The following is an 11,030-nucleotide window of genomic DNA, read 5'->3' as shown; positions in this document are numbered from 1 at the left end:
AGCCCCAGGGTGCTCTGGGTCCTGCCCCCTGCTGGTCAAGAGACACTATGCCACAGGGGTGCTGTCAGCTCAGCAGAGGGCAGCACCACCCTGACACAAACCTGGGGTGGCTCTCTTCTCTCCTCAGTTACAGCACAGTAACAGCTGGCAATTTTATTGAAAACTTTACTTGAAAAAATAAAATTTCCAAATATTCAGGTGAGACAAACCCACTGTTATTGCTTTGAGGCCTGTGAATCAGGCTGTGACATTTTGTGTGGTTGACAGCCTATTTACATGAGCTCAGTCTGGTTTCCTAGGGAACCTACAAGGCTTGGGGTTCTTCTCTGCACTTGACCTAAGGGATAGAAGTGGGTGAAACCAGGTTTTATGCTGGGAGTCTGGGCTAGAGGAGAGGCAGTGTCTTGGGCCTCTCCCAGAAGAGTCTGAAGGGGAAAGGCAACGAGGGTGGGTGGACTCCCAAGGATGGGTCTTTCTTTGGAGGTAGGTGAGATCACAACCGTGCAGGCAAGGCTAAGACCTCAGGTGAGCGGACAGAGCCTGTGCCTTTGAAGGCTGGAAGCTTGCTCAGGTCCTAGGCCAGGCTGCCCTTTGGACGGTTCTTTTGGAAACAAAGCCCTTGGAGTTTTTCTGTGCTGCTTACCTGTCTGGGTTCTTGCTATGGGTGGGGAGGCAGCACCCTGCTTGGGGCTCCTGTTGCCAGGCTCACTGCAGAGGTCTCGTGAGGTAGAACAGGGGCCACTGCTGTCCCCATACTTCTCTCGGGGGAGAGCCTTTTGCTGGCTGTCGCCTGAGCCTAAGCTTAACAAGGGCTAAGACCAGAAAGGTTGACTTGTATCCCAGGAGTCTGAAACGGTGGCGGGGACTCAGTCATCAGCCACAATGGAGAGGGCTCTGAGCTCACTCAGTCTGGCCTCATTCTCCCTCTCCCGCTGCTCATCAGTGTGGCCAGGCTGGTCGAGCTGCTGGGTCAGGTCTCCGAAGATCTTCTGCATTTCAGAGTAGTACCCAACCTGGAGGCAGGGATGGAGAAGGAGGTTGGCAGGTGCTGGGCTCCTGGGGTACAAGGCCCCCTCAGCATTGCACCCCCTGGGCGCGTCCCAGAGGCCCACATGCTGCTTGTTCTCTTAAGCAGAGCGCTCAGGCTGGGTGGAGGGGGCTGGCTTCCACTCTTCCCTCCATCACTGCCCTTCCTCTCAGCCCATCTCCTGAAGCTGCAGGGCAAGTAGGGAAACTGAAGCCACAGACCCCAGCCCTTCAGGAACGTCCACTGCTGCTGCCAGGATGGCAGAGGAGGGGGGGCAAGGGGGCCTTGGTGAGATGGATGGAGGCGGGGGTTCTGACTTTGGAGCCCTCCAGGCAGCTGAGGGGCGTTGGGGCCTGTGCCAGGAGATATAGGACAGCGCAGCCTGAGGCTGGCTGAGGGCACTGGCAGGACCCTCCTCGAGTCCTGGGGAAGCCAGGGAGTCAGGCACTGACCCGAGGTGCTTCAAGAAGCTAGACCTTTGTCCATGGGGAAGGGGTGTCGCTGGACCCCAGAACCCTGAGAGTCTTAGAGGTAAAGGTGAGAAAGGTGACCCCCCCCCCCCCCAGCTGCGTGTTCCTTCCCAACCTGTTCCATTAATCACGCTTCGGCTGTTTGGCTGGAAAGCAGGGTTCGCAGACCAGCTTGTTTCCGTGTCCCTATGTGTGTAGGCACCGGGGCTGATGGGAGAGGCCTGTGGCAGTGGGGTGGGGGTGTGCTGAGGACAGGGGAGACCCCTCAGCAACTCTCCGATGGCTGAGGGCTGCTCAGACCAGGGGCCACTGCCTCCTGACCAAAGGCAAACACTTCCGTGAAAGTGATCCACACTATTCAAAACTCTATTCAGACACTGCTTCCACTCTAGACAGTGGAGTGCTGTCACTGGGAAGGCCAGGCCGAGTGGCAGGTTTGGTGGCAGGGCCGTGGCTCAGCTGCTTCTGAGGAGGGGTCTCTCATACCCCACAGCTAGATTTCCACTGGGCTGAGGGGAGCTAAATGAGGGTCTCCAAATGCTGCTGTCCCCTGAGGGGACGGGGCGTAGACCAGGGCCGGGAGAGGGCAGGGGATGGCCTGCCCTACCCCCGCTCCCCGCCCCAGAGCCGCACTGCGCAGGCTGAGTCACTAGGAATGCTCACTTCTCCAATGACTAATGGCAGCGACAGCCTCGGGAGGGGGAGGCTGGTGCTGAGGAGGCAGTGAACAGTCCCTATCCACCCCGCTGCCCGGTTACGGGGCATCCCTAGCCCCTAACCTCAGGTCTGGGCACCCTGGAGCTTCCTCCAGTGAGCAACAGAATGGAGGGGGCAGGGTAGCATGCAGGGGGCCGGGAGCAGGGGTGGTGGTGGCACAGGGAGGGAAAGCACAGGTCTCCTTAAACACATTCCTCCACAGCCTAGGCTGAGCCTCTGGAAGGAAGTCCTCGTCTCCAGGAGAATGCTCTGGAGGCAGGTGTGGAACCACCCCCCCCCCCCGCCCCCCTTCACTTGTGCATGTTGGTGCTCTGCCTCATTTCTCCCTAGCGGCCAAAAACATGGTCACTAAGTTCCAGCTCCAACATCAACCCTGCTCGGGGTTCTGAGCACAGGCGTGCAGCCCCATGGGTTTTGGTGTCTCCAAAGGCTGATAGGCTGGGCAGGTAAGGATCGGGCTTTTCCTTGGGTACCCTGAGGCCTTTCAGCTTCGGTCACCTTGTTGACTGCAAGGAGTGAGTGTGTCCACTAGAGGGCGCCAGACACCCAGGCCAAGCACCGAAGTGGGCAGGAGGGGGCCGAGTCTTTAGCTTTGTCACCGGCTGGGGAACGGTGGGAAAGGTGGCAGGATGCTGAGTGCCTGCAAGAGGCTGATGCGGGGGTCCCACATGGCAGAGACCTCTTGGTTTGGCACCTTAACCTCCTCTCTTTTACAATGGGGAGAACAATCCCTGCGAACGGTTTGAAGAATGGCCAGGGCTGGGGGGCGGGGGGTGGGGGTTTGCTACGCAGGAGCTACATGCAGCTGGACATTGTGTCCTCAAACCCTCGAGTGGTGGGAGGCCTTAGCCTGTTTCCCACCCTCCAGTTGCCCGGCCCCGGTGCTATCCCGGGCATCTCCATGCACACCTGGCCAGAGGCCGGCCTGCCTTTCCACTGGAAGGTGCCCTGTGGCCTGGCACCCAGGCAGAGGCCTTGAGCATGGCCCTCCCCAGGATGTAGGGAACCCTCCAAGGGTTGCTAGAAGTCAAGAGGGCCTGTGGTCTCCTGCCTAGCGAGGAGGAGCAACTAGAGCGGGGAAGCAGGGATGTGGGCCTTTGCCCTGCAGGCCTCTGTGCCAGACCTGAGCACACCAGGCAAGAAGAACCTGCCCATCAAAGTGAGGTGTTGACAGAGTGGCTCTCTTCTTGCCACTGGTGGTACAATGAGAGGAGAGAGAGAACTTGAGGGAAAAGCCATTCAACAAAAAGGGGTCTCATCCTGGGGCTGTGATTCACCAAACAGCAACGGAGGAGCCCAGGCGGTAAGTCCAGCAAATGCTCAGAGTCAGAGACGGCAGACGCGGTGTCTGTGGCAGGGTGGCGGCACTGCTGACTTGGCGGAGAACGGCTAAGCCACCCTCCCAGTTGGGAAGCGGGGACGGGCGCGAGGGTGTCTACAAAGCCCAGGACCATCTCCCAGGGGAGCAAGCATTCGCCGTCCGTTGGGGCAGGGTGGGGAGTCGCCTCACCTGCGCTCGGATCAGGGACTCAAAGCTGGGCTGGAAGTAGTCCAGGCGGCTGTTGTAGAACCGCGGCATCTCATCCAGGAGCTGCTTGTTCTTGGCCTCAAAGTCGTCCCGCACAGGCCGAAGCTCTTCTCGGGCCTGAGGGACAAGACACTGGGTGTCACAGCTCTTGGTAGCTTATCCAGAGTGTATGCTGGGGGCACGATGTGTACGTTGGGGGTGGGGGTGGGGTGGGGATCACATCTGGTGTCTTGGTCTCCTAGCCCCCAAAGCTGGTCCCCAGGTGAAGGAGGAACTTGCCACACGTGACCCACGGGGCCCGTTGTCCACACCCACCTCTCCCTTCTTGGTACCTGGTGGAGTTTGGCCAGCACTGGCCCCGTCTTCTCCTTCTCCTCGTACTTCTCCACCTTGGCCTGCAATCTTCTGTAGTCCTGCAAGGCCTGCTCCCGCCGCTTCACCGCCATGTTGAGGCTCGGGAAGACACTGCTAAACCTGCCGCACAGTCGGATACAGGCTGTTCTTGGAGCCGCAGCCCAGCAGCTCGGCGTCCATTCAAAAATACATACTGAGTGCCTACTAAGTGCCAGACCCTGTTCTAGGTCTTGGGGATTTCACGTGGGTAAGACAGATGAGGCCGTGGCCCCTGGGGAGCACCCACTGCTGAGAATGCTGTCTGGGGTAAGGCCACAGGAGAGAAGTAGGGTCACTCTACTGATCAGAGTGAGCCACAGGGGCAGGAATGCAAGGAAGCCACTGGCATGGCCACTGCCCCTTCCCCACCCATCTCATATGACCATGCACATGACAGAGACCTGTCACAGAGCATGGGAGAGCTGAAGACTCTTGGGAATAATCTGTCCAACATCTTCCTTTAACACAATCAATGAAATTGAGGCCAGAGAGATGACATGACTTGTCCAGGGTCACAACCAGGATAGTGACTGTCCAGCAGAGAGCTCAAGCATCCCAGTTCTCTGGCACCTCCCTGCCACCTCATGGTGTCACTAGCAGTGACAACTGCAGTCAAAACCTAGTCTTGGCCTATTTCTATCAGCTGACCGTGAGAAAAGCAGGAACCCTCGGGTTCTGCCACTGAAATGGCTGAACCGTTGAACCAGATGTTTGAGGAAAATGACTCAAGGACATCTTGTTGCCCCACCGGGACTAAAAAGGACCACAGGGAAATGCTGAGGAGTGGGCCACTCACAAAGAGTGGCAGCGGACACTTTTGGCCCCTGTGGGCATCATCTTTGTGATGACTATCATCTTTGACTGGGAAGAGCAATGAGGTCTTGAGACAGACACCGGGCAGGACTGCATCCCAGGCAGGGACGCTGTATTTCCCTTGATTGGAGTGTCGGAGAAGGCAAGGCAAGCCTGCAAGCAGGTTTTCTGGAACTGGACGGGAAGAGATGGGGCAGCTGCCTGGCGAGCAAAGCCTGCAGGGCAGGAGGCGGCAGGAGGCATCTACCCTGCAGGTCGGGCCCCGCAACTGAGGAAAATGGTGGCACAGTGGTTATTCGGGGTTGAGAGGCACAGAGGGGGCACTCGGGGCCAGAAGACTGGGTTTCTCTAGGAGCGGCCGGGACAACATGCTGTGGGGACCTCCCCTTCCACAGTGCTGGGGCTGGAGGTGCCCGTCAGCTCCCGGACCATCTTTAGGCAGTTCACATGCCACAGGAAGAACAATTTTCCAAGTCTGCCTCTCAAAGAAGCATGATCATGAATTTGGTTTTTAAAAGCCCCAACAAATCACGAGTGCCCGTGACATAAGAGTAATGAAGATTTTTGCCAGAGAACAGAGAACATAAATTTGACCAAAGCACTGAATTCCCCAGCCAAGGGTATAGATACAGGCAGTAGGTTCTGGTCAAACAAAAGCCTTATCCCCAAGAAAGGACACTAAAATGAGTCCTTCTAACTGACTGGGTGACCTAATGGGCTCACTACCTAACTGGAAAGGCTAGAAGTGGGTAAGACATGCCCTTAGACAAATCAGTCATCAAATCGATACTTGAATGACTGATCTGCCAGCAGAGGAGCCTCCTTGCTGCTGTGTGAACTGGGTGTGGGGAGCAGTACCTTCAGGACAAAGGTCCCCTATTCTGGGTAGGTCTGAACAGATAAGACCATGGGCAGGGACCAGCCTCACTGTTTGTGCCTCAGGCGGCAGCTCTGAGGGGGTCTCAGTTGCTAGGCAAGCCCCTCTCCCCTCCTGGGAGGAGTGTGACCAGCAGCTGAGAGGCCTGTGACTCAAGGAAGCAGGTGCAACGGAGCCTGAGAAATCACCACCACCACCACCACCCTCTTGACCCCAACCAGACTAGAGGCCACCAGTGGCCACCCTCATTCTCTCATTAGAAGTGGCCTGCTTAGGTGGCCCCAGTGCCTGGGCCTCTGCTGTCCATGCTGTTGGCGGCCTGGGAGGAGTGGGCACGAACAGGACAAATGGGGCAGGAAGCAACAGGTGGAGGGTTTCCTCCTATTAGGAAAGAGGGCAGCACCAGGGATGCATTCTGCGGGTGCCAGGCGGGACGACCACCATGCTGGTGGCTGAGCAGTTCCGGATGCCCTCTGACCCCAGAGCACTCATCTCTTCGCTCGCCCTCAGTTGTCACCTGGGGTTGATTCCCAGGGCTGGGATCAAAGGCACAGAAACAACAACTAAATGCCATTGCAGGGGTTGGGTTCAGGCCTCCCCTTCCACAGATGGGGAAACAGATTTGGAGGAGCAGGGCGCTGGCCAGGGTCATGGGCCGGCCGGGGGCCACCTGGGACTGCCCGCCCAGCACTTTCCCCACTCCGCTGCAAAGCGCCCCCTCGGCATTTATGGACGATCCTGGTCTTTCTTCCTGAGAGCGCCATCATGGCTTCAACACTGGGTCACAAGCTCCTAAGATCTGTGTTGTATCCGCCCTCCAGAGAAAGCAGAACAGGGCTGGGCCTACACCACACCCTCACTGAAGCTCTGCCCAGGTGACTGTCCTAAGGTTCAACCAAACTGCCTCCCCTGGGTAAGCAGTGGGGTGAGGAGGCAGTGAGAGGGAGGAGGGAAAGGGGGAGGGAGAAAGAGGCCGGCTGGGAGGTAGGCTGGGAGCAGCCGGCCCTGGTGGGGAATGCCTGCCATTCCTCAATCTGTGCCCACACAGCCGGGATCTTCCACCCACCAGGAAAGGGAAATTGAAAGCATCCCCATCCGACCATGTGAACACAGCCCAGAGACTGGGGGATTAGAGGCCGAGCCCCCTGGGGGGAGGCTGGGGGCGGCAGGGTGGCCATGTGGTGATGTTCTTCATCAGAGGACAGGAAAGCTGCAGTTTCCTGTTTCCGGTACTGGGGTCCCTGGGAGCTTCTCTCCTGGCAAGAGGCGGCAACAGGCAGTGCCGGTTTTATGTGGTTGGGGGAGATCGCATGTCGGCTACGGGATGGAGAAGCCAGCCGGGTAGGCAGGCAGGCCCGGGGGGCTCAGGCAGAGGTCAGCGGATCTGCTGCGGAGATGGTGCCCGCCTCCTGTGCCACTCACCCACCTTCCTGGCAGGTGGTGGGCTGCTGGGGCGGTGGGAAGCAGCCGGGATTTCTCTCCATTTGGCTCTAGAAGCCAGGCATCAGATTTCAAGGCCGCCTCCTTGGTTGTGAAATCGAGGTTGGAGTCAGTCCCCTAGCTCTCTGAGCTGGTGTCCCCTGCCTAGCTCTGCCAGCCATGGGTGTCTCTGTGGCAGCTCCTGGAACGCCAGGGGCAGGGTCTGCTCTGCCCGTGGTCCTTCCCACCCAACTGCGAACGCTCGGTCCTGGGGACCCGGTCAGAAAGCCACCAGCCACGGAGCCCCTGCTGCCACCTCCCTCCTGAGCCACCAGCCTCCTCGGCACCCAGTTCCTCGTGTGGCCCTGCAACCTGGGCCCGAGCAAGGGGTAGGGGAAGGGGCCCAGGGAAGGAGGGTGGGCCGAGCCTCCAGACAGCCTGGCTCAGAAAGAGCTTTCCCTAACCCCACCCCTTGGACCCGAACAGGGAGTGAAGAGCTCAGTAACCTCAAAGCCAGGGGCTAGAGGACCAAAACCTGCTCTCTTCATCTCCCTCCGGGCCCTGATCCAGGCCTAATGGTAATTAGCAGAGCCTCATTACCCAGGCCTGGTGAGGCAGCTGCCAGGGACCACCACAGAAGAGGTAATAAAGTGCAGCTGCCGGGCTGGAGCGGGAGCCTTTCTAGGTCAGAGTCAGTTTGGGAGAGGCTAGGGGGGCAGATGAAGTGATGTGGAGCTTCAAGGCAATGCTCCTGCCTGTCCCCGCCCCCCGCCAGCCCACCACCTCAGGGGACCGGGGGATAGGCCTGTCTGATCGCTGCCCAGAGCCTGCCTGAGAGAAGATGAGCCTCGCAGAAGAATTTCTGACCCTGTCGGGTCACGAGTTTGGGGACCTTCCCAGGCAGGACCCTGCTGCTGCGCCCTTCCCCATGTGCAGCCACCCCCACATCTCCGAAGCCGGGCGCCGCAGGCAGCTGCTCTCCCGGTGCGGCGGGGAGATGAAAGGCCTTGCTCATCCCCGCTGAGGGCTGGCCAAGCGCTCTGCTCGCTTCATTCAGCAAGCTCCGGGACCTCTGGCTCTCAGTTGGGAACAGAGGGAAAGATGGCAAAGTGACCACTGACTAGAGGCTGTCTGCTGGGGCAGACCACAAGTCACTGAGCGCACTGGGCAGGGCGGGTGCTCTGGGGCCACAGATCACATCGCCAGCGTCCCTGTTGGGTTTCCGGTCAGCTCCTTGGGAGTCTGGGGTTCTAGGCTGCTGGAAATGATATTCGGTCCCCAGTCGGCCAGCTGACCTGCCTTTCCAATAAGCGCCCCCAGCCTAGTTCCCTCAGGCCTGTGGTCCCCAGATGACCACTACTCACTTTTTTAAGGGTTCAATCACGGTCTTTTGGATCTGGTTCACCTGTTGAAAGAAAGACCCAATGAATCAAGACCAAGGGGAAGTCAGACTCTTCCTAAAAGGGGAGGATCTACGTTCCTGAGAAAGGGAACAGTCAGGGCTGTCCTGAGAGCCCTGGGTGGGGATGAGATGGGGCGGGGGGCACCCCTGACTCCGCAGCTGGAGCGAGGCGGAGAGGACGATGATGGCCAGGACGCCGAGGGCAGCAGGGAGTACTGTTCTTGTTCCAGGTCTGTTCTCCTCCCGCCAGCACCGTCTGCAGGCTGCTGACAGCCGTGCTCAGGAAGTAGGCTGGGTGGGCAGCTACAGAATGTGTGAGGGGCTCCGGGTGAGCAGAGCTGCCCTGCCTCCCTCGGGGTCTCACAGTGAGCGATACGAGCTCGTGGGAGTCACGGGCAGCACAGGGTGCCGAAGCAGGTCCAGGAACGAGCTCACGGGGCTCCTGACACACGGGCATCAGAGCACTGAGGGTGTCGGAAGACCGAGCCCTGGAAGGACTCTGCACGGGCGCTCCACCCAGGCAGAAGCCACGGGAAGGGGGAGAGCAAGGCCCCAGCTACCTTCTCCTGGTTGAAGGCGTCCATCCGCTTCATGGCTGTGTCCAGGGCTGTCACCATGTTCAGGAAGTCCTGGTCTTGCTCGCAGAGGGGATTGGAGAGCAAGTCCAAGGATATCTTCACAGCAGATTTGGATAAGGCTGTAAGAAGTCAAAGCTCGGTGAACCTATGAAGGGACAGGCTTCAAGATCTTGTCCTTAGGACCCTATCCTTCCTCAGTCCAGCGGCCATACCCTGACCGCCACCCCGGCCACAGGCCAGAAAAGCTACAGAGTACCACAAGCTGAAAGTCACCGGTCCTTACTGGATGGTGTTCGCTCCTGACCATCTGAGGCTGCTCTGGGTAGTTCTTCGGAGCACCTTTACCTTTGGCAATGACTTCATTTCCCAAACTCTGGGTTTTAACAGAATCCTTTGGGTGGGAAGCTGTAAAAAATACCTATTTTCTAGCTCTAAAGAGTCCATCTCAGTAAGTCTGTAATCCAGAAACATGTATCTTAAAGAAACTCTCCAGGTGGTTTGGGCCTGAAGCTTGGTTTGGGACCCTCTCACGGTCGAGAGTAAGAGTGTGCCCCTCCAGGGCTGGCAAACATACCATAAAGGCTAGAAATCAAGATGGCAGGCTGTGTGGGCTGCATGGTTTCTGCTGCAACTACTCAACTCTGCCACAGACAGTACCTAAAGAATGGGTGTGGCTTTGTTCCAATGCCCCTTTATTGACAAAATGAGGCCAGATTTGGTGTGGCTAGGCAACCCCTGGTTTCAATGACATACACTCAGAAACTTGTTTTCCCCTGAGCCTCTGGAGCTGGTACAGACCCTACCGAGCAAGCACGGCCCCTTCCCAGTCTCTTCCTGCCCCTGTAGACTTTTGTTTGCACGTAATGGAGACTGAAAGACTTGTACTTTAGACCCAAAACTCCAAAGCTGCTGACAGGTTTCCATCCTGCCTCTGCAGGGTTCCCGTGCCCCCACTGTTTTATCCAGGGCTCATACAACACAGGAGACATTTCAGGTAGTGTATTTTGGCCCCGTTTTACAGATGAGGAGGGTGAGGCTCCAAAGAGGTTATAACTCCCTCAAGGTCAAACAGCTGTAAGTGCTGAGCCAGGACTAGACCCTGGGCACCCGCCTCGCCGCCCACTCCTCTCCTGGTGATCCGCCTGGAGACAGCTGTGGGCAGTCCCCACAAGGCTCTGCTGCGGTATCTGCTTATGTTGTTAAAGGTCTTCTCTGGTACCATTTCCCCACAGATGGAGGCCACTGCCCTGCTGTAGCCTTGTTCACATGTTTCTACACCGTGTTTGACAGAGGATATGGGGATATGGGGAGCCTGGAAATCAGAGGGCAGCTCCAAGGCAGGATGGAGATCTATTGGCAGCTCTGGGGTTCTCAGTCCCATACAAGTTTTCGGGTCTCCGTTATTTGCAAACAAACAAAAAAATTCTAGAGGGGCAGGCAGAGAGACTGGAGAAGGGGCATGCTTGCTCCATAGTGTCTGTACCAGTTTGAGGGTTTCAGGAGAAAGGTTTTTGAATGTATTCCTCACTACTTTATGCCACTGAATTTAAGACGGTAACACACCATTAATGTATAGCCATTGAGAAAGAAAAACTATGCTGCGAATTATGTTACGGTGTGTTGATTTCTGAGATGTTAAAAGTGAAACAATGTCTTTGAATCAATGAAATGAGGTCCACTCCCGTTAACCAGAGATGTGCCCCTGCCTTGCCATATGAGGAGTGCGTTGGCCCCACGCGCCTACTCCTTGGCCCCAAGGGCCTACTTCTCTGTTTCCGGTGGGAGAAACGGAAGCCTAGCGGGTCC

General features: G+C 57.6%; 1 protein-coding gene across 1 annotated transcript in view; it reads right to left on the bottom strand.

Annotated features, from left to right (window-relative positions):
• Positions 1-138: 138 nt before the first annotated feature.
• BIN3 (bridging integrator 3) overlaps positions 139-11,030 on the bottom strand; it is a 42,722-nt gene continuing 31,830 nt past the window's right edge. The window contains exons 5-9 of the mRNA XM_043561809.1: positions 9,207-9,343; positions 8,609-8,649; positions 4,075-4,216; positions 3,725-3,859; positions 139-1,013 (exon numbers count right to left, since the gene is read on the bottom strand). Of these exons, the coding sequence (XP_043417744.1) occupies positions 867-1,013; positions 3,725-3,859; positions 4,075-4,216; positions 8,609-8,649; positions 9,207-9,343 (602 nt within the window). The 3' untranslated portion in view covers positions 139-866. The remainder of the gene's footprint in view (positions 1,014-3,724; positions 3,860-4,074; positions 4,217-8,608; positions 8,650-9,206; positions 9,344-11,030) is intronic.

Source organism: Prionailurus bengalensis, chromosome B1, assembly GCF_016509475.1.
Source record: "Prionailurus bengalensis isolate Pbe53 chromosome B1, Fcat_Pben_1.1_paternal_pri, whole genome shotgun sequence".
Classification (NCBI taxonomy): domain Eukaryota; kingdom Metazoa; phylum Chordata; class Mammalia; order Carnivora; family Felidae; genus Prionailurus; species Prionailurus bengalensis.
The sequence above is the reverse complement of the archived record's forward strand: the minus strand, read 5'-3'. Positions and strand labels throughout refer to the sequence as shown.